Source organism: Amblyraja radiata, chromosome 11 (assembly GCF_010909765.2).
Source record: "Amblyraja radiata isolate CabotCenter1 chromosome 11, sAmbRad1.1.pri, whole genome shotgun sequence".
NCBI lineage: Eukaryota > Metazoa > Chordata > Chondrichthyes > Rajiformes > Rajidae > Amblyraja > Amblyraja radiata.
This window is the reverse complement of record NC_045966.1, coordinates 60617304-60640076: the sequence shown is the minus strand read 5'-3', so window position 1 is coordinate 60640076 and position 22773 is coordinate 60617304. Positions and strand designations below refer to the sequence as shown.

General features: G+C 44.6%; 1 protein-coding gene across 3 annotated transcripts in view; it reads right to left on the bottom strand.

Annotated features, from left to right (window-relative positions):
• The window catches only part of etf1 (eukaryotic translation termination factor 1), a 49552-nt gene that overhangs the window by 6944 nt on the left and 19835 nt on the right, over positions 1–22773 (bottom strand). For 2 of the 3 annotated variants that reach the window (XM_033030001.1, XM_033030003.1), the window contains exons 4-9: positions 19670–19808; positions 11018–11208; positions 8215–8344; positions 7395–7547; positions 7217–7281; positions 3103–3250 (exon numbers count right to left, since the gene is read on the bottom strand). In XM_033030001.1, the coding sequence (XP_032885892.1) occupies positions 3103–3250; positions 7217–7281; positions 7395–7547; positions 8215–8344; positions 11018–11208; positions 19670–19808 (826 nt within the window). The remainder of the gene's footprint in view (positions 1–3102; positions 3251–7216; positions 7282–7394; positions 7548–8214; positions 8345–11017; positions 11209–19669; positions 19809–22773) is intronic. The other variant, XM_033030002.1, reaches the window with a different exon arrangement.

Sequence of the window (22773 nt, the reverse complement as noted above, 5' to 3'; positions counted from 1 at the left end):
TCAGCTCGCTTGCCCCAGGTCTGGCTGTAGCGTCCAGGTCGCCTGCGTGCCCCGGGACTAGCTGCAGTTCCCAGGTCGCCTGCGTGCCCCGGGACTAGCTGCAGTTCCCAGGTCGCCTGCGTGCCCCGGGACTAGCTGCAGTTCCCAGGTCGCCTGCGTGCCCCGGGACTAGCTGCAGTTCCCAGGTCGCCTGCGTGCCCCGGGACTAGCTGCAGTTCCCAGGTCGCCTGCGTGCCCCGGGACTAGCTGCAGTTCTCAGGTCGCGAAGACGAATTGGAAAAAAAAAGCGCCTGTGGGCCGGATGATTTTGGGTTACGGGCCGAATCGGGCCCGTGGGCCGTAGGTTGCCGACCCCCTGTCCTAGATGCCAGGCATCATTGTGTTAAATGTTTTATATTGTTTTAAACACCATGTTTTAAAAGCGATTTCTGCCCAAGAGTTGTCTGCAATACTCAGCATATTAGTTCCTCTAATTCCTGTTGAGTATTTGGGGATCTACAGTGCAATCCTAACAAGGTTCATAGATGCTGCCTCACCCACTGAGTTACTCCAGCATTTTGTGTCTCCCTTCCATTGACTCCATTTATACCTCACGCTGCCTCGGCAAGGCCAGCAGCATAATCAAGGACGAGTCGCCTCCTGGCCACTTCCCCTTCTCTCCCCTCCCTTCTGGCAAAATGTATACAAATATGAAATCACACACCTCCAGATTCAAGGGCAGTTTCTTGCCAGCTGTAACTGAATCATGTAACTGAATCATTCTACGACCTACTGAACTGCTAACTACCTCAATGATGACCCTCAGACTATCTTTGCTCAGACTTTACCGAGCACTAAACATTATTCCCTTATCATGTATCCATATGCTGTAACTGGCTCAATTGTAATTATGCAATGTCTTTCCACTGACTGGTTTAGCCCACAAAAGATTTTCACTGTACCTCGGTACACGTGACAATAAACTAAACTGAAACTGAATAATAAGAGTAGGTATTGATCCTAATTTGCAACCAATGTTAGCCGTAGTCAAACTACATTCAATTCAAGATGACAAGCAAAGAGAAGAGCCTGCTGCTCGCTGCTGGTACTAAGCCACACAACCACATACTGTCTGCTTATCTGATGAACAGTTCTGGATTGCATGTTTTGTTTTGCCTAAATTGTTTGCTTTTTAAATTAAAGTAATTTTCATCACTTTATGACCCACTATTTGCAGTCCTGTTCTTGGAATCTTGATTGAACTCAAGACAACATTTACATCTGATGGCTTTGGTGATGCCGTGCCTACTCAAATATGCAAGAGAAGACATTAGAGAGGCCGCATTTACAGTAGTGTGTTTGGTTTTGGTCACCCCACAATAGGAAAAATGCCATTAAGCAGAAGAAAATGCAGAAGACTTACGATGAGGGGCTGAGCTATAGGAAGAGAATAGACAAACTAGGACTTAATTCCCTGGAGTGTAGGAGGCCAGGGGGCGATCTTATAGAGTTGTACAAAATCATGAGGGGAATTGATAAGGTGAATGCAGTGTATTTTACTCTGGGTCGGGGAATCAAGAACCAGAGGACAAAGCCTTAAGGTGAGAGGAGAAAGATATAATAGGAACCAGAGGGACAATATTTTCATTCAGAGGGTGGTGGGTATATGGAATGAGCTGCCAGAGGAGGTAGTTGAGGTACATTACCAACATTTAAAAGACACTTAATTTTGGTGCAGCAGTAGAGTTGTTGCTTTACAGCACCAGAGACCTGGGTCTGATCCCAATTATGGGTGCTGTCTGTACGGAGTTTGTACGTTCTCCCTGTGACCGGAGGTTTTCTCCGGTTGCTCTGGTTTCCACCCACACTACAAAGATGTACAGGTTTGTATACTAATTGGCTTCGGTAAATTCTAAAATTGTCCCTAGTATGTAGGATCGTGATACGTGGTGATCGCCAGTCGGCATGGACTCTGTGGGCTGAAAGGTCGGTTTTTGTGCTGCATGACTATAAGCCCAATTTAGCACAGGTCAGGTTTTTTTTTGAAAGATATGAATTGTAAAGGGCCTGTCCCACTTGGACGACCTAATCCACGAGTTTAGAAGACCTGAGACGAGTTGAAAAAAATGTCGTTCGTGTTGACTCGCCGAAGCAAAAGACCTCCCACGACTATGTCTACGACCTCCTATGACTATGTCTTTGACTTCCTACGACCCCCCTCGACCTCAGTCTGCCACACCTAAGACCAACTACGACTAGCTAAGAGTGGAAAATTATCACATGATAAAATGATGTCATGTTTGCATTTTCTTTCTCGGGCCAGATACCGACCTATGACTACCCACGACTACCATCACGACCTACTACGACCTACCTATGAGTAAAAAGTATCAATTTTTTCCATGCCGACCTTTTTTTTAGTCGTGGACATTTTTGATCAGGCTGGAAAAAACGCTGCGGCCTACTTGAGGCCACGAGTACACGGAGACCACTCACGAGCATGAGGAAGAGTTACGAAGACATCCTACGACCATGCTGCGAGTATGAGTCAAGGGCAAACTGGGACAGAGGCTTTACATATAAAACAAAATAGTTATTCCCTAACAATCTATTAATTTGCCTTTTTTTCACAGCTTCAAAATTAGGTCAAATCTTGAACACTCCAATTTGACAGTATTAGATATTTGTGGTGAGGGAATAGGAGCAGGCAATTAACTATACTAGCTGCAGCTACACATGTACATCCAGGCAACAAACTCAAATATTCTAAAGTTATGATGCTCTTTAGTTACAACACTTTTGTTAGCTTGACTTAATGCCCTATATTTAGTGTGATTTTTGAAATCTGTCACTTGATTCTGTTAGAAAGCACCTAAATCACCAAAATAGTTGTGCTGCAATAATTGATAGTCATCCCCCACATGCATCTCCTTAGCAGCATTTTGCAATATCTAACTTGATTATCTTAGTTATAAATCAACTCAACTAGTAATCTTAGACTGAATTTACTGGACTGGTAAATGACATGGATGGAAAAGTAGGCCACAGATATAGTCTCTGAGATTCTACACAAGCCGTCAGCAGGCAAGCTGTCCAATTCACAGTTGAAGATACGTGTCTTACCACCAATCCCACCAAAGCCTTTCACAAACTGGGATCCTTCCTGCGATTTGTCTGTAACAATCTCCAGTGTAGCTCCAAATTTTTTGTAGTTGTTGGCAAACCATTCCAGGAGGGGCATGCTTTCTATCAGCTCATGTTCCTGTCCAGTCTAAATTTGTATTTTTAAAAAGAAAATTGAAATGTTTACTTTGTTGATTAAATGAAACCTGAACTATATTTTAAGTTTGCACAATTTAACATCATACATTCTGGACTAATAATTCAACTTTTATTTCATTCACGAGACTCAGTTATGTAAAAAGCATACAAAATGATCAGCCCACCAACCATTTCATCAGTTCTTACCCATGAGCAGCACACTACAGCATTTGAATAATCTCTAAACAGCTCTCCATTTATCCTGGTCACTCCCATTTTGCTGACATGTAAAGGGAAGAATTTCAAGTAAAGATTACAGCATTGTTGGTATTGTCACTCAACAATGCAAACCTATTCGTTACAAGGAAAATCGGATCCAAAATAGGTTTTGTAATGATGGTGAGAGTGATGGAGAAATATTGGAGAGTGATGGTGGAGGGTCGCTTTTGTAACAAGGAGCATTGACCATTAGTGTACCGGTTTGTAGAGGTGTTGGGATCCTTGCTGTTTCAAGAAGGTATCATTGGTAAGTTCATAGATGACAAATTGATACAAGGTGATGCACATTGGAAAGACTAAAGTATTGGAAATGCCCATATGTGGCAGGGTCCAAGGGAGCAGTGTCCTTGAAGCACAAATCCGCAGATAAGAGGGATTGTTGTTTTCATTAGCTGGGCCAAGAACACAAGAGTGACATGAGGTGGATCTGGCAGGCAAGGCAAAGTAAAATCCCCAAAGAATTCTACACACTACAGACAAATTACCAAATCTACCAAAGCCAATTAACCTACAAACCTCTACGTCTTTGGAATATGGGGGAAAACTGGAGTTCCCTGGGAAAACCCACGGGGTCAGAGGGAGAACATACAAACTCCGTAAAGACAGCACCCATGGCGAGGATCAAACCAGGGTCTCTGGTGCTGTAAGGCAGCAACTCAACCGTTGTGCCACCACGCCATCACTTGGGCGCTGGAGAGTATCATAGAACAGAAGGACATGGGCGTACAAGTACATATAGTTCCAAAAAAATGACATGACAGTTGGACAGGGTGGTGAAATCAGGGCATTGGGTACAGGACTTCATGAGTCAGGGCATTGGGTACAGGAATTGGGACAATATTTTGCAATTGTACAAGGCTGTGGGGCCGCATTTGCAGTATTGTTTACCCTGCTATAGAAAAGATGTCATTAAGCTGGTCAAAGTACAAAGATGAATATTGCCACCGCGCCTCAAGGGCAGAGCATAGGGAGAGGTTGACAGGTTCAAACTTGATTCCGGAGAGCGCAGGAGATTGGGGGGTGACCTTAGAAAGATAGATTAAAATAAGGCGGGGCAGAGATAAGGCTAACGTAATTTTTTTCCCAGGGAAGAAGAATCAAGAACAAGAGAGCCTAGGTTTACGGTGAGTGGAAAGATTTAAAAGGGACCCAAGGGTCGATTTCTTTACTCAGAGGGTGGTGCTTATGGAACGAGCTGCCAGGGAAGTGGTAGAGCCAGCTACAATAACATTTAAAAGACATTGAGAGAAGAACATGGAAAGGAAAAGATTTAACGGCAGTCACGGTGGCGCAGCGGTAGAGTTGCTGCCTTACAGCGAATGCAGCGCTGGAGGTCCGGGTTTGATCCCGACTACGGGTGCTGTTTGTATGGAGTTTGTACCTTCTCCCTGTGACCTGCGTGGCTTTTCGCCAAGATCTTTGGTTTCCTCCCACACTCCAAAGACGTACAGGTTTGTAGGTTAATTGGCTTGGTAAATGTAAAAATTGATCCTAGTGTGTGCAGGATAGTGTTAATGAGCGGGGATCGCTGGTCAGCGCGGACACGGTGGGCCGAAGGGCCTGTTTCCGTGCTGTATTTCTAAACTACTAAAAAATATATATAAACTAAACAGGATACGGGTCTATGACAGACAAATGGGTTTTGCTGAATAGCCCTCCATCTCATTTAGCCCAGTACCAGGTCTTTAAAAAACGAATTGAATTTTTACTTAGTCTCAGTAACTTCATTTTTGTTTGTGTTCAAAATAAAATGGTGTTTCTTGTGATTTGCAATTCAAAATGTTTTGGATTATGTAGTTGGTGTACCTTTCAGGAATAAAAACCCACATGCCACTTGCTTCAGTTTTCTTCCTCTAACAATATTCTACTGTAGCTCTAACCTGGTCACCTTCAAAAATGATTCTTCCTTGGTTGCTATTAACTGTTGTCCCCCCCCCCCCCAGTCATGCACCAGGAAATAATGCATGGTGTTCAGACATTAACCTACCAACCACGAGACCCTACACAAAAAAAGTCAATAGCATCTCAGGAAAATATAAGTACAGGTGCACAACCTTTTATCCGGAGTTCCGGAAACCGAAAAGCTCCGGAAACCGGACATTTTTTCCAGGATGTCGTCTGCACACCAAAGCTCGCGTTTGGCGCCAAACTTGACCTGAAACGACCCACGGTCAACCCAGGTCTGTACTACTGTAGCGGCTGCCTCCTCCCCGGAGACCGGGGAGACACTTAAACATCTGTAAATCATTGCTTAAATGTTAGTCAGTTAGTTTGGAGGGCTTTTATGTGAAGGGGGGGGGGGGGGTGAAGGGGGAAACTTTAATTCTTAGGCCCCTACCTGGTCGGAGAAGCGGGGAGCGGGCAATGCCTTACCGGGTCGCCGTGCAGTAAGCTCCGGAGCGCTGTGGCCGTCGACTCCCAACATCGCGGAGCTGGGGTTGCAGGCGTCCGGCCGCGGGCGGCGCCGGTTGTAGCTCCGACCCAGGCAACTCTACCCCTGGCTGCGCGGCGCTCCAAATCCAGCGCCGCCCGCGACCTGACGCCCGCAGCCCCAGCTCCGCGATGTTGGGAGTCGGCGGCCACAGCGCTCCGGAGCTTACCGCACGGCGACCCGGTAAGGCATTGCCCGCTCCCCGCTGGTATCCCAGCGCTATGGCCGCCGACTCCCAACATCGCGGAGCTGGGGCTGCGGGCGGGCGGGCGGCGCTGGATTTGGAGCGCCGCGCAGCCAGGGGTAGACTTGCCGGGGACGGAGCTCCAACTGGCGCCGCCCGCGGCCGGACACCCGCAGCCCCAGCTCCGCGATGTTGGGAGTCGGCGGCCACAGCGCTCCGGAGCTTACTGCATGGCGACCCGGTAAGGCATTGCCCGCTCCCCGCCTCTCCGACCCGGCGGCGCCGGTTGGAGCTCCGACCCCGGCAACTCTACCCTGGCTGCACGGCGCTCCAAATCCAGCGCCGCCCGCCCGCAGCCCCAGCTCCGCGATGTTGGGAGTCGGCGGCCACAGCGCTCCGGAGCTTACTGCACGGCGACCCGGTAAGGCATTGCCCGCTCCCCGCCTCTCCGACCAGGTAGGGGACTAAGAATTAAAGTTTCCCCCTTCACCACATCCCCCCCCCCCCCCCCATCCCACATAAAATCCCTCCAAACTAACTGACTAACATTTAAGCAATGATTTACAATGATTCTCCGGGGAGGAGGCAGCCGCTCCAGACTTTTCAAGCCGCCTGCGCTACCTACCTAATCTACGCTAAAAATCTTCCATTCCGAAATCCGAAAAATTCTGAAATCCGAGAAGTGTCTGGTCCCAAGGCTTTCGGATAAAAGGTTGTGCACCTGTACATTCAAATGGAAGGTAGACACTAAATGCTGGAGTAACTCAGCGGGACAGGCAGCATATCTGGATGAAGGAATGCGTGACTTTTCGGGTCAAAACCCTTCTTTTCTCTCCAGAGATACTGTCTGTCCCACTGAGTTACTCCAGCATTGTCTACCTTCCATTTAAACCAGCATCTGCAGTTCTTTCCTACACACTAGTACATTCAAATGTTTTGCAATGGTGCCTTTTACAAGAGTCTTGCTACCATTAGTCACTGAATTGAAACCCTAACATTTTTAACTAGACAACGCTTTGAAAGAAAAGCAAAACACATAGCATTCAATTCTTTTATAACTGCTGCACAGAATGAAATTGTACCTCTTTGTCCGTGAAATGGGATTTATCCTTCTCTTGTTCAGGTGTCAGATACAAGATTTTCTCTTCTGGGGAATAAAGGATACAGTGAAGCCGTCTATTGCATCCAATTGACATCACAAATTACATTCAGTCTTAATTTTAACACCCAAGAATTGACAAATAAAGGATCTGTAATTACCTTCTGTGCCATAGCGTAGTACGTATCGCATAATATCCAGATTTTCATAAACTATCAGGATCTCAACTGCACCCATCTCCAATGCTTTAAGTGTGTCATCTACTCCAAAGCAGTACTTCCCTGTATCTTGGCTAATTTCATCAAAGTATCGCCCTGATGAAATAAAAAAATGTTACTGCTCAAGCTAAGCATTCTAACCCATATCAATCAAACATTTTAAAATGCACTAGTGCCAACAAAATAACAGCTCCCAGGGCTTTTATGGACAAGGTTACTGCCTAAAAGAGTCCACATATATGGATGGCAGGCAAGATCAGACCACGTTCTTTTTAATGCCCAATGGCCCCAGAGAAACATAACAAAAATACTACCAGTAATATTGTACAAATGGTTTCATGTGTAATACAGGAACCATTACAATTTGAAATCAGCTGATTTGCCATAAAAACATGAGTGCACAACCTATGGTGAGAGCATGAACAACACGATGCACTACTCAAAGTTTGGCATTCAATTAAGGCATCATGTCAAGGATGTAAAAGGTTTCATTGAAGATTGGAGAACAAGAGCCATCTTCAGCAATCACTCCAAAATCTGTTCCTTAATTGATAAGAAACCATCATCCACTTGTCATTATCACACTGTGGTTTGCAACAACGGAATTCAATAACCAAGTTCATTACAAAACAGTTGAGAATTTTTTTTAAAAGTGCTGTTCATTAAGCACTCTAGCCATTCAGAGATTGTGAAAGGGGTGTGTAAGTTTAAGCTCTTAATTTATCCAATCAATTGGTGTTGAATCGCACCAGTAATTTCTCACCTATTAGTTTCTTCTCCTGGATGAACTTCACACTGGATAAGACTTCAGCTGATAGCTCAATTGCTTGATTAAAACCATTCTCACCTCCATAGGAGATGTCCACCAGTTTTAGTACTTTGCTCTGCAATCGCTGTATAGAAACACACATAACAACAATTACAGCTTGAATGAAAATGCAAACACTAGAAAGCAGCACTGTACCCCAACAATTCCAACAAATATCCTTGTGGCTCTTGAGTCCCAAACAAAAGGACGAGGGGGCTGAAAACAATGAGGTGTCAAAGTTTTGTGTGCTGAGAAATCATACATAGTCCACGTTATTTATCATTAGTTGTGATAAATGATACCAAAATCTCGCCGACATTTACATATGAAATCCAAAATTCAGATGTCAAGAATCTGAAGTGCTAGAAACACTCGGGTCGGGCAGCATCTGTGGATAGGCGATGGGGTTAACATTTCAGCTCAGAGTCTTAGCATTAATTTGGTTTCTCTTTTTTACAGACACTGCCCAAATTGCCGAGTGTTTCTAGTAATTTAAACGTTGGTCTGACTGGATTTTTCTTTAGCAAAGCAACAAAACTCATTAGGAGTGGCCTATCCCCAGGCTCCAGCTGAGAGAGTGGTGGCCAAGGCTGTTATTGTGGCAGACGAGAAAATCAGAAAGATGGAATCGAATAATTGGATGCTCTGAATTCAGTGGTGTCAGACAATTCTCTTCCCTGCATTAGTATTAAACTCTTCACAGGACAGCTCAGATCTAACTTCCACACCTCTAGAGAAATGCAGGATTCAGAGTTAAGCTGCTGGCACATCCAAACTCTTGCTGCTCTGTTGGATTCAACACACTGATTTCTGCAGCCCTGCATAGCAACATATTCTCCACAGCTATCCCATGAAGCAGAGCCTTGATCGAGCGCTGACTTAGCCTCAAGCGATGAACCCTGAGACTGTTTGGACTGCATAGGACAGTGAGCCATTTAATATATCTGAACACTAGCTACCATTAAAAAACAGCTTGAAGGTTAAAAACAATGAAGTAAAAATTAACAAGCAGCGAATGTATTTAAAGTCATCTACGTGCTACATTAAAAACATTAATATTTAACAAACCAGTTACCTTTCCTCACAGATCAGAAACCCAGTTTAAAACAATGCCGGGGTCAGATACAAAGTGCATGCAGATCATCAATTAAGCACAACGGAGCTCTACAGCTTGTACACAAAATAAACACAAACACTGGAGCAACTCAGCGGGTCAGACAGCATCTCTGGATAGATGGTATGGGTGACATTTCAGGTGTCTTCAGACATTGTTCAGAGAAGGTTCTCGATCCGAAACATCATACCATACCTTCTATCCAGAGATGCTGTCTGACCTGCTGAGTTACACCAGCATTTTGTGTCTATCTTCAATGTAGACCAGCAGTTCCTTCCTACATTGTACGGCTTAGTAATTGGTTTCAGCACTGTGACAGGATCAGAATGTCATAACTCGATTTCCAACGAGTTCCATGTTGCACCATACAAACACAGAAATAAGGTAGGCACTGGCTGCTCACTAAACTGCCAGCAAAAAAAAATTAAAAAAATCAGAATTTTTCAGCCCAGTTACATTTAAACATATTTTACAATTCTGTCGGAGGTAAAATATTGTTCTTTGACAATGCACAACATTATGGATAATGGTCTTCACAGCGTGGGCAAAATACATGTGACATTCTAGGAGAAAACAAAGAGTTGAACATGCAGTTTAAGGAAATATAATTTGGAAATTTGAAACTATCCCCCAAAGCCAGGAACTTTAAAGAAATGGATAAGGAAATTCCAAATGCTTTCACCATTATTTTCCACTGTCACATTCAGAAAACGTTGGTGTAGAAGGTTTCCCGCCAATTAAAGTCCTTTACATTAACCATGACTACTGATCATAGCTTTTCTTTGCCTATATTCTCGTTAATGAAGACAGATTGTTCCTTTAATCAAAAGTTACCAATCCTCCTCTGTTAGTTCCATATATTTCTGATTTTGCACCCTAACACTCATTTAAAACCAGTTACAATCATGAGTTTGTAATGAACCTGTATGGGTTCCAAATTTCACAATCTGAAATCAAAATGAAAATCGGGGGAAACGGCAAAACGCATTGTGGAAGTTAACATTTTACATTAAATTTTAATATAACTAGTGGAATACAAAAAAATTTGCAAACCATACTAAGCAATGTCTAACAAGCATCAGACACTGCCATTTTAGGGCAGCAAAACTAAGTAATGGACCCATGCTGATCTAGCCATTTACATATAGAACGTGGGATGAATTTGTACTGTTTCCAGGCAAGAAAGCCAGCCTTGACAATGCCCTCTTCTCCTATGGTTATCTATCAAATCCCATTAGAAGGCAGATCTGAGATCCCCAGAGAAGAAAGGACAATGTTTCCATTTGAAGAAGGGTCCCAACCCAAAACATCACCTAACCATGTTCTTCAGAGATGCTGCATGGCCAGTTGAGTTACTCCAGCACTCTTGTTTTGTAAACCAGCACCTGCAGAATCAACCGTTAGCACAATGAAGTATGCATTAAGATTGACCAAATGGAGAAAAAACCTACAAAACTGTAAATGTAATTGCTGATTCCAGAGGGAAGACAGAATACCATACTTTTACCAGAAATAATATCCATGCCGGGTCATGGATCACCCAATCACTCAACATTCACCGAATCATAGCAGAATTTAACCATAGGAATGCTGTGTAAATGGCATTTCAGTGTTTTCACTCAATACGCTTCTGATTTAACTTACCGGGTCAAACATGTCGGACTGACTGAGCTCAGTTTTGAAATCAGCTGATCCAGCCAGGATAAGACCTGCCACGTTCACCTTGTCACTACTGATGAAGAGCTGTACAGCTGTCTCTGCTACCTTCCGTACATAGTTATGCCTCTTTTCCATTCGTAGGCGAGCAAAACGCAGGGCAGACTGCCCTCCTCTGCCTTTAAATGCAAAATACAACTTTAAAAGTCTATAAAGATGTGTTTATTTCAAATACTGACATTGAAAATAAACAGCAAACTCCATATTGTCTGATATATCTCAGAGCTGCCAGCATAACAAACTACAAAAAGCAATGATTAATTAATATGATCTCTCAACAAGCATTTGGATAAAAGAATAATTATTTTAATAGTATTGATAAAGGGAAGAATCTAAGGCAGGACACCCACTGTTCTTGCTCAAAATAATATTCTCGAATTTGAAATGACCAGTCTTTATATGGAAGCACAACTTGGATCATGAGTACAAATTCCAAGCCCCAGCAAGTTTGTATATTTCCAATCACAGGGCATATGTTACCAGTGTAGCTATATAAACATCACAAATAATACATATAGCAATTGGATGGGATTCTTCATCATTTCATGCCTTGCATCGTCATTTATTTCAAGTAATTTGCTCAAAATTATCCTCAACTTCAGATACAATTAAAAATCAATGCTTTCCAAAAAGGAATTTCAGGTGTAATACAGTCTGAGAAATCACCAACAGGAACTACCCCACAGGTTTTCATGGAAGGGCGTTCTCTATTTTAGAGCCCCATCAATTATAGGATGGCTCACATGAAGATAAGTATATTTATCCTCAATCACCACCTTTGATTATCCTCAATCACGCAACTTTGAAACTCCCACCAAGCTCCATCATTCTTGATTTTGGGAATAGCAGGAAGAAATTGTTCCAAAATTCTACTACAGGTGCACAACCTTTTATCCAAAATTCCAAATAACGAAAAGCTCCGAATAGCGGACATTTTTTCGGTCCTTGAAGAGAGGTCGTTGAAGACGTTCACCGAGGGCGGCCCGCAGAGGTGACAGCGGAACCTCCGGTCGGTCCTCGAAGAAAGGGGAACTAAATCCTCATTCATAAAAGAGAAGGTGCGGGTATATTGCGCGGGAGGGTTAATAATTGACAATCTGCTGCTGCCTGCCCGCTGAGTTAAAAAATTCCCACAGTAGACTCACGATACACAGTGTATCGTGAGTCTACCGTGGGAACGTTTTAACTCAGCGGGCAGGCAGCAGCAGATTGTCGCTCCCTTCAGTTTCACCCCACCTACACCCCTCTGCTTCCCGGCCATGTGTGTGACCCCTTCCCTCCCCTCTCCAGCTTCCCGCCCATTGCACCGACGCGGGGGCTTTGCACTGTCTTCACGTCGGCGATGCCAGCAGGTCAGTGCCAGTCACCGGAGACGTCAGGAGCAACGGGACACCGACCCCCAGGCCCACTGCAAGCACGGAGATCCCAGAGACCCATAGCCAGCAGCAACTCTAGCCCAGCCCTGTTCCAACTCCAGAGGAACCCGGGTTGCGGATGAGGGGGCGCAGCTCGGGCTGTGGGCGAACTGCCACTTGTTGCCGTAGCGGCCCATCGGGGAGCGGGTTCCTGTTGGTCCTGACGTATCCGGCCACCCCCCTGGACAGGAGCTGAGACTGGGAACTGTACCGCCCTTGCCCCTTCCCTCTGCAACTGCAAACAACCCCACTCTCCTGCAAGGGCGGTACAGTTCCCAGTCTCAGCTCCTGTACAGGGGGGTGGCCGGAGACGTCAGGACCACCAGAAGCCGCTCCCCGATGGGCCGCTACGGCGACAAGTGGCAGTTCGCCCACAGCCCGAGCTACGTCCCCTCATCGGGACACCGACCCCCAGGCCCACTGCAAGCACGGAGATCCCAGATCAGCAACTCCAGCCCAGCCCCGCTCCATCTCCAGAGGAACACGGAAGGGGGAGAAGCTGATGGTGTGCAAGGTACGTCTTGTTCTTGGGGTGGCGGATGAGGGGGCGCAGCTCGGGCTGTGGGCGAACTGCCACTTGTCGCCGTAGAGGCCCATCGGGGAGCGGGTTCCTCTGGAGTTGGAGGGGGAGGGGGTATTGTGCTGTTTGATCGCCCCCTGCTATCCCAGGGACAGGGAGACACAGCGGCTTTTGAGAATGGTGGGCAATCACTTCCAAAGTTCTGCCCACACAGTCAGTACACCTCTCCTACACTTGTCTCCCGCACTAAGATCATCTCGCAGAGAATGATCCCAGCCTAACCCTCCCTATTCTGCAAGAAAAAAACTACATTGAAGACTCAAACTCCTGATCGAGTAACTGCCGGGATCGAGGCGCAAACTCGCTACCTTGAGGATATGAGCCGAGCACTCTACCACTGAGCCAGCCGTTAAAATCTACGCTAAAAATCTTCCATTCCGAAAGCCGAAAAATTCCGAATTACGAAAAGTGTCTGGTCCCAAGGCTTTCGGATAAAAGGTTGTGCACCTGTACTATTAACATTAAGCGGTTTCTGACATCCGCATTTTACTGCAGATTCTGCTTTTTTATATTCAAATCTCCCTCCAAAAGGAAACAACAGGTAGGATTCCATCAACTGTTTAATTATAAAAGTATCCCTTAAACTGCTACATAAACCTTGTATCTCCTAAAAGTTATCCATACAATCTATCCTGGTATTTCAGTCATTTTGATTACAATTTGGCACATTTGTGATCTTGACAAAGGGAACCTTTTTGAGACGTGGCACAAACATGAATGGAATATCCCTGAGACAGTCGAACCAGACAAAAGAAAACTAAATGAAGTGCTCAGCAAAATCAATGGTGGAAGGTAGAGCTAAGCTTAGTGACCCATTATAAGAAATTGAAAAATTGAGTGGACAGATTTTAAGATGAAGAATAATAGGAAGTATAGGAAACTGATAGGCATTAGGGATTGAAAGGTAAAAAGGGTCATCAGACAATGTTGGAAATCTAAAAACTGTTGGAAACGTTCAGTTCCATGTTCAGTCTGCAATACTGTAATATACTGAATGAGAAGATGCCATCCCTCAAGTATTGTTGAGCAAAATGCAGTGAAGGCAAATAGGCTAATGGGAGTGAAATGAAGAACTGAAATGAATTTAAGGTCTAATCAAACATTGTTAAACTGTGAACAGTTCAACCATTCTAATTGAGGTCTCAAGATTAAAGAGTCCATCAGCATTTTCAATATTTGTTGCACATCTACAACTTTGTGTTCCATGCACAATTACAGTGCCTAGAATCTAGCCAATTAGAAAACAGTCTGAAAATGCTCAGTAACTATTGATCGCACCTATCAACTAGCAGGATGTCAGGATAGCACTTTACACCTGGTGCAAAAGTGCTATTGAAGGTAGGAATAGGAAGATATGACAGGTGAATGTGTGGCTGAGCAGATGGTACAGGGGCCAGGAATTTAAATTTATGGACCACTGGGAACTCATCTGGGACAGATGTGATCTGTAAAAGGACAGGTTGCATCTAAAGAGGAAGGCAGGTTTGCAAGTGCTACTCAGGAGGGTTTAAATTAAATTGGCAGGGGGTAGGATCTAATGTAGTAGTGAGACATGTGGGAGGCTGGAAGTCAACAGAAGCAAGTTTAGTGGAAAGGATAGGCAAGAGTATGGCAGGGAGTGAGGAAAGATTAAGGGATCCAATTGGATTTACTTCAATACTTGAGGCCTGACAGGTTAGGCAGATAATCTCAGGATGTGGTTAGGTACATGCGAATGGGATGTTACAGCCATTATGGAAACATGGCTAGGAAAGAAGTGGTCCGAAAGCACAAATGTACCAGGATACAGGTGCTACAGGCATGATAGAGGTGGGGGTAAGAGGAGAGTGAATTGCTTTACTGATTAAGGAAAACATCACAACAATAATCAGAGATGACATTACTGGAGGGTCGTCCACAGAATGTTTATGGGTGAAGTTGAGAAATAACAAAGGGGGTGGTCACCTTGTTGGTATTGTGCTATTGTGCCCCCAACTAGAAAACAGGACTGAGGAAGAAATATGCCGGGAGACAGTTGATCTGTTTCTCAGAGGCCTGTGACTGGTGGCGTGCCGGGGGGGTCTGTGATGGGCACATTGTTGTTTGTCATCTATAGAAACGATTTGGATGAGAATGTTCAAGGATGAAACTAAAATATGTGGTATTGTAGACAGTGGAGATGGTTATCAAGAATTTCATCAAGCATTACAGTTGGATCTTGGTCAGTTGGGCATAAGAATGGTAAAAAGAGTTTAATTTAGGTAAGTGTGAAATGGTACATTTAGGGAAGTCAAACGAGGGTAGGATCTTCACAGAAAAAAGTCAGACCCTGGGGAAAGTTGGAAAGCAGAGTGATCTTGGAGTACAGGTACACAGTTCACTGATAGGGGTGCTACAGGTAGATGGGTGAAGGAGACTTTTGGCACATTGGCCTTCCATCAGGGAGATGAATAGAGAAATTGGGACGGTATATTATAGTTGTAGACAACATTGGGGCCGCACTTGGCATTGTTGTGTTGAGTTTTGGGTTACCCTGCTATTGGAAAACTGCCATCATGTTGCAAAGAGTGCAGAAAAGATTCCTGCCATGACTTCAGGGTCTGGCGTATAGAGTACAAACAGGCTAGGACTATTTCTTTGAGTGCAGGTGCTGAGAGGTGATCTTATAGAGGTGTATAAATCAGGAGGTCTTTTTCCCCAGGGTAGGGGAAATCAAGAACTAGAGAGCATAGGTTAAGATGAGGGGTAAACCCGAGCGGCAATTTTTCTATACAGATGGTGGCGAGATATGGAATGACCTACCAGAGGATGTAGTTGGGGTAGGTACAACAACATTTAAAATTTGGACAATTGGACATTGATGGAAAAGAGTTTCAGGAAAATAGGGCAAACATAGGTAAATGGGGCTGGCTTACATGGGGCATCTTGGTCACATTGGACGAATGGGCCAAAGGACCTGTTTCAGTTGTGGATGGCCATGAGTCAAAGATAATTTTACCATAAGGCCCTCCATTCAGTCAACATATCAAGAAATATAAAATTAGGCACCTAAGATTACTTGGCATAAACAGCCAAAGAGCAAATAACCAATATTTCCATTCTGTCTCCTACCCATTTAACATTCTAGTCAAGAAATATTGGACCAATTACGTCCACCTTTTTTGTTGCAGTCTCTTATTCAATGTCTTCTCGAAGTCCTTATTAACATTTACACCAAAACCTTTATTTTTACATCCTTAAGAAATATCAAATGTTTAATTTTAGTGGTCTATTCTGGCTCACTATTCGTCTCACACTTTTCCAATGTTCTGTCACACTATCCATAATAAGAGATTCCATTAACAAAATAAAAGAAATAAGCATATAGTCTCCTCGTTTCCAAAATTTTCAGATAAATATTTCACTTTGCTCCTTTGATTGCTCTACTTAAGTAGACATCAGGGAGTAATAAGATGCAATCAGAGAATGTCAATACAGCAAAATGTAATTGTTCAACCTGTATCCAAAGCATTTTTCTATTCAGATACAAGTATCAGGGCCTGTAATGACAGAGCTGTATGATGAAACAGAGTTCCATTCAACATGGACTGAAACCCATGGCCTTTCTGTCCTGGGCCTCCTCCATGGCCAGAGTGAGGACCATCGGAAATTGGAGGAGCAGCACCTCATATTTTGCTTGGGCAGTTTATACCCCAGCGGCATGAACATTGACTTCTCCAATTTCAGGTAGCCCTCACTGTCTCCTCCCTTTCTCAGCTCTCCCTCAGCCCTCTGGCTCCTACTCTTCCTTTCTTCTTCCCACCCCCACCCTACATCAGTCTGAAGTCTGAAGAAGGGTTTTGGCCCGAAACATTGCCTATTTCCTTCGCTCCATAGATGCTGCCGCACCCGCTGAGTTTCTCCAGCACTTTTGTCTACCTGCCATCTAGTCCTGCCTGAGATTGAGATCGTTAACATCAAATTTCAAGGTTGACAATAAACTAGGCCATTAGCATAACTTCAGGACATAATCTCTACAACATGATATAAAAGTTTGATATAAAAATACCTAACTACAAAAAGTAAATTACTCTTCTTATGTTCCTTAAGTTCAAGTATTAAATGCCCTAACCAATGTAGTATAGCCACAGATATTGAAACTTCAATCCTGTTGTCTTCAACCAGTAAATCTATGCAGCAGTATACAAAATCTGCTGGAGGAACTCGGCAGCTAAAGCAGCACATGTGGAAGGAAATGGACAGTTGACATTTCAAGCTGATCCCTTCACCGGGACTGAAAGAATAGAAGGGAGATAGCCAATATAAAGAGCTGGGCTGAGAAATGATAGCTGGAGGCAAAAGGCTGCTTATGATAGAATATATGGAATCTGGGAAGAAAAGATGAGGCCTTGATCCAAGGGGAGGTAGGGTGGGCAGGGACCCAGTGGGACGTACAGATGAATGGTTTGGGGTAGGGAAAGAATCACGTGCGTTAGAGGAAAACCCGGTTAGATCAGAATGAGAAAGAAAAAGCCGTAGATTATCTGAATATGGAGAATTCAATGTTCAAACCATTAGGTTATAGGTGGAATATGATGCCGTCTTTCCAGTATGCGTTTGTCCTCGGCCTGGCAATAGAGAAGGCCGAGGACAGACAGATGGGTGTGGAATTGGAAAAATAATTAGAATCCGAAGCTCCTGATGGTCAAAGCGGACAGAACACAGAGGCTCGGCAAAGTGGTTCTTTAGGCTGTTGGTCTGACTAATGTACCGGAGACCACATCGAAAAAACACAATGCTATAGGCAAAGTTGAAGGCAGTGCAGATGAATTACTGCCTCAACTGGAAGGCTGTTTAGGTGCCTAGATGATAATGGAGGTAGTGTAGGGACAGATGTCCCTAGTGTAGGGACAGACAGGGGAACCTGCCTTGGGGGGAGAAGGGGTGAGCAAACCAGTATTCACAGAGAGAGTGGGAAGGAAGTGCAGATGCTGGTTTAAATCGAAGATAGGCACAAAATGATGGAGTAACTTAGTGGGACAGGCAGCATCTCTGGATAGAACACCTCTGCTCAGTCCGTCTAAACCTACCCGATCTCCTGGTTGTTCAACACTTTAAATCCCCCTCCCGTTCCCACACTGACCTTCTGTCCTGGGCCTCCTCCATTGTCAGTGAGGCCCAGCACAAATTGGAGGAACAGCACCTCATATTTCACTTGGGTAGTTTACATCCCAGCGGTATGAACATTGGGTTCTCTAACTTCATGTAGCCCTTGCTTCCCCTCTCTCTCTATCCCCTCCCCGTTCTCCTACCAGTCTCACCATCTCCGACTACATTTTACCTCTATACTGCCAACTCCCCTGATATCAGATACGCCATCCACCAGGTGACGCCGTATTCCACCGGGTGGCTCAGTACGATGGCAGCCTCGCAAACAGTCGGTCTTGACCATTATTTCTTTTATTGTTTTTAGTCTATTGTTTTAGTGTATCTTTAGTCTTGTATTATGTTGGGGGTGGGGAAACTGTTTTTTAACTCTTTCCTCAATGGAGATGCAACTTTTTCCGTATCGTATTTCCGTTATGTTATGTTGTTATGTTAATTTTTATGTAGTTGTGTGTCTTGTTGCTTTTTTGGTATGACTGTATGGCAAATCAAATTCTTTGTATGTTTATACATACTTGGCTAATAAATTAATTACAATTACAAGAAAGGTCTGGACCCGAAACGTCACCTCTTCCTATTCACGGGGAGAGTGGTCAACATGGAAACTAGAAAGTTGTGGAATGGGGAAAATCCAACTGATGGTGGGATCACTCTGTAGTTGCGAAATATCAATGATTTGCTGAATGATGGGGGTGAAACACTATCTACAAGGCAAGGATGTGGACAAAGGTTCCAACATCCACAGTGCTAGGGAGAGGAGAAAAGGAGGAGTCAGTTTCCTGAAAGTGAAGGACATCTCAGATCTCTGGAATGGAAGGCCTCAACTCAAGAACAGTTGCAGCGGAGATGGAGGTAATTAGAGATATAGATGACATCCTCACAGGAGAGTGTAGGAGGAGGCGTAGTCTAGGTAGCTGTGGGAGTCATTGGGTTTGCAGTACGGGTCAATGGATAGTTTGTCTTGAGATGGCGACAGTGATCAAGCAAGGGGCGAGAGGTATCAGAAATGGCCCATGTGAATTTAAGTGCAGGGGTGAAGTTGATGAATTGAGTTCCACACAAGTGTTGCTGGGCTATGGCAAGAATACGGGGATAGAGAGGTATTCAACAAAAAGTGACTATTCAAATCTGCTCTTTGATCACACAGATATAGTCGTGCCTCGATAGGGTTAGCTTGTGAATAAAGAGGTGGGGCAAGATTGGGATTGGTTCCATTGGCCTGCTCTACTTCGCCCCAGCATCCTAGTCATTCTTTTAAACCAAATAACGAAAGCTTGCATCTTAGACCAGATACTGGGACTCTTGGCGTCAAAGGAATGGATTCAAAATATACATTTGCCAGACTTCTTGATAAAAAGGAAGCAATTCAAGTAACAATTCAACATGCACGATAACAAATTCAGACATTGCAATATTGAGGGGGTGGTGGAAATCTGTAGAAACTAATAGCTCTGCCCATACCGTGCTTCTTTGGTAGATCCACTGTGAATTTGTGTAGTACTTCTCGTGTGTTTCCCTGTAGAGTACCGAACAAAGCTCCAGTACCATCAATTACGATGAACCCAAATTTGCTGTCATCCGATAGAAGCGCAGTAAGAGCCTTCCAAGAAAATAAACAATTTATGTCAATTTCAAAATGAAAAATAACTATGAATGTTGTGCAAGAGATCAGAAGCAAGTCCCATTTGACAGCGACTGTTTTGATGGAAGATCAGAATGGTTGTTCACTTCAGTTAACAAAGAGTTGGCTAAATACTAGGCCCTCAAATCTCAACCTACAGATGGTGCACCTGTGGTCCATTTCAGAGTTGGAAATTCCTGTCTTTCTACAGAATAATTCTGGATAAGCACACGGTGCGACCTTGAATGAATGCTGGTCTACTGCCATCCTTGAGAACAATCAGATCTGGGGCTCATCGACTTTATTAGATTTGTATTAGTACACTCTCAGGCATGGTGACTAGCATTTCTCTCTCAACACAGGTAAGGAAATTATCTGGATCATAGTACACTTCTTTGAGGGAACTTACAATGTGCAGATTGACTGCAGCATTTAATATACTGCAACGGAGAGAACTAGACAAATTTACTTTATTTGTTTAAAGTCCCAATGAATGCTCATTTTCTCGAGCACCCCATAGAGGCCAGAAACACAGAAAATGTTACGGGAAACAAGTATTAAAATACAGCATTCCCCATTATTTCTGAATCTCAACGGGTACTCTCAGATTCAGATTCAAACGTTATTGTCTTTGTGCAGTGTATAGTACAGAGACAACGAAATGCAGTTAGCATCTCCCTAGAAGAGCGACATAGAATATGAGCAATAAATAAATATATCTACGTGCATACAGTCATAGTAGTGCAATTATTTATTTATTTTCCTGGTGGAAGGAGTGTCTGGGAAGGAGTGACTGGCAATCACCGAGGTAGTGTTGAGTAATGTAACAGCCGCAAGGAAGAAGCTGTTCCTGAACCTGCTGGTCCGGCAACGGAGAGGTCTGTAGCGCCTCCCGGATGGTAGGAAGGTAAACAGTCTGTGGTTGGGGTGAGAGCAGTCCTTGACGATGCTGAGCGCCCTTCGCAGACAACGCTTGCTTTGGACAGACTCAATGGAGGGGAGTGAGGAACCGGTGATGCGTTGGGCAATTTTCACCACCCTCTGCAGTGCTTTCCGGTCGGAGACAGAGCAGTTGCCATACCATACTCAACAGCTGGAAAGAGCTCCAGGGAGAGGGAGCGTGGGCAAGGGGAGAAAGAGAAAAAAGGTTGCAAGGGAAATAAAGTTCTTATTCAAAACTAGCAAAATAAAGGTTGAGATATATGTCTGCACTGATAATATAATAAATCCTCAAGAATAGGAAAATACTTTAAATAAAGAACCTACACACATGTTGGGAATTATTTTTCAGCCGTTCATTCGAATAATGGGCGCAGCGGTAGAGGTGCTGCCTTACAGCGCCAGAGACCTGGGTTCGATCCTGACTATGGGTGCTTGGCTGCAGAAAATCTCTACGTTCTCCCCGTGACCTGCGTGGGTTTTCTCCGGGCGCTCCTGTTTCCTCCCACACTCCAAAGACATACAGATTTATAGGATGATTGGCTTGGTAAAATTGTAAATTGTTCCCAGTGTGTGTAGGATAGTGTTGATGTGCATCATGTGTGCTAAAGGGCCTGTTTCCACACTGTATCTCTAAACTAAACTGATTTACATATACATTTGAAATAAGCTATTTGAAACCAAAATAGAAAATGTTGGAACTACTCATGTCAGGCAGCCTCCATAGAAAGAAAATCTGATTTATTGTCCGTAGCTCTTCCTCAGAACTGGCAAAGTTAGAAATCAAATATGTTCAAAGTGTCATATGAGGAAAAGGGTAGTTAACAGGCTGGTGTCCAAACAATGGTGGTAGTGCTTGGCAAGATGTGTTGATGCTTTGTTGATCACAAATAATATCGATGGAAATGTAAAGAGGGGATGCATCAAAACAGGAGAGAAAAAACAAGATAAAATCAATGGCGAAATAAAACACTGCAGATGCCAAACTCAAAAAAAAATTTACAACATGCCAGATTTATGTAACAGCGTAGAAGTGAGAAATATTTTTAAACAGTAATAGTTTAATATCTCGCACCACACTGAAGCAGTTCCATTATACATTGCAACTGTTGGCTATTTGAGACCGTTTTAAATTCAATGTCCAGCTTTGGGCTTACATAGGACTTCATTGGGACAGAGGAAGACACCAGAGTGGAACTGGACACCCACCCAACTAGAAACCATGACTCACCCATGGGGACTCGAGTAGTTTATCAAGCGATCACCTTATATGCTTGTTCCAAAGTAAAGATTTGGAGATTTGGTTATTAGGTTGTGTTATGTGTGGGGGGGGGGGGGGGGTGAAACAGGGCTTTCTGTCTCTCCCTTCGGGGGAATGCGACTTTCTTGTCGTATCCCCCTTCTCTTCCCACGTCTGAGCTGAGGCCTAATGGCGGAGCTGGCAGCCTCCAACCTGCGACCGACCTCGAGGCTCCGGAGGTAGAGCCAGCCAAGACTTACCAACGCGAGGCTGGCCGTCTTCGAGCTGCGGCGGCATTCGGGCAGCGGCACGACTCGGCGCTCCGGTGAGGGCGGACGACGCGGGGCTGAGACACTCCTGTGTGGGCGGTCCGGCTCGGAGCGGGGCGGAGACGGTGCTCCAGTGGCTGAGGCGGCGGCGACCTGAATCCGGGGCTCGGCCGTGGGCTAGTGGACGACATCGTCGGGAGCTCGCAGGTCACAGGTTGGTGCCTGTTTTCCGGAGCTCCCGTGGCAACAGCTGCGTCCGCTGGACTGGAGGGCGGCAGCTTCGACCACCCCCGGGCCGCGGAGCTTGAACCGCGGGACTGACTTACCATCGCCCGGTGGGGTATCGCCTCAGCGCAGAGGGAGAAGAGGGAAGAGACAGTAACCCTAAGACTTTTGCCTCCATCACAGTGAGGAGGTGCTTGGTGAACTCACTGTGGTGGATGTTAATTTGTGTTTATTGTGTGTTGTTTATTATTACATGTATGGCTGCAGGCAA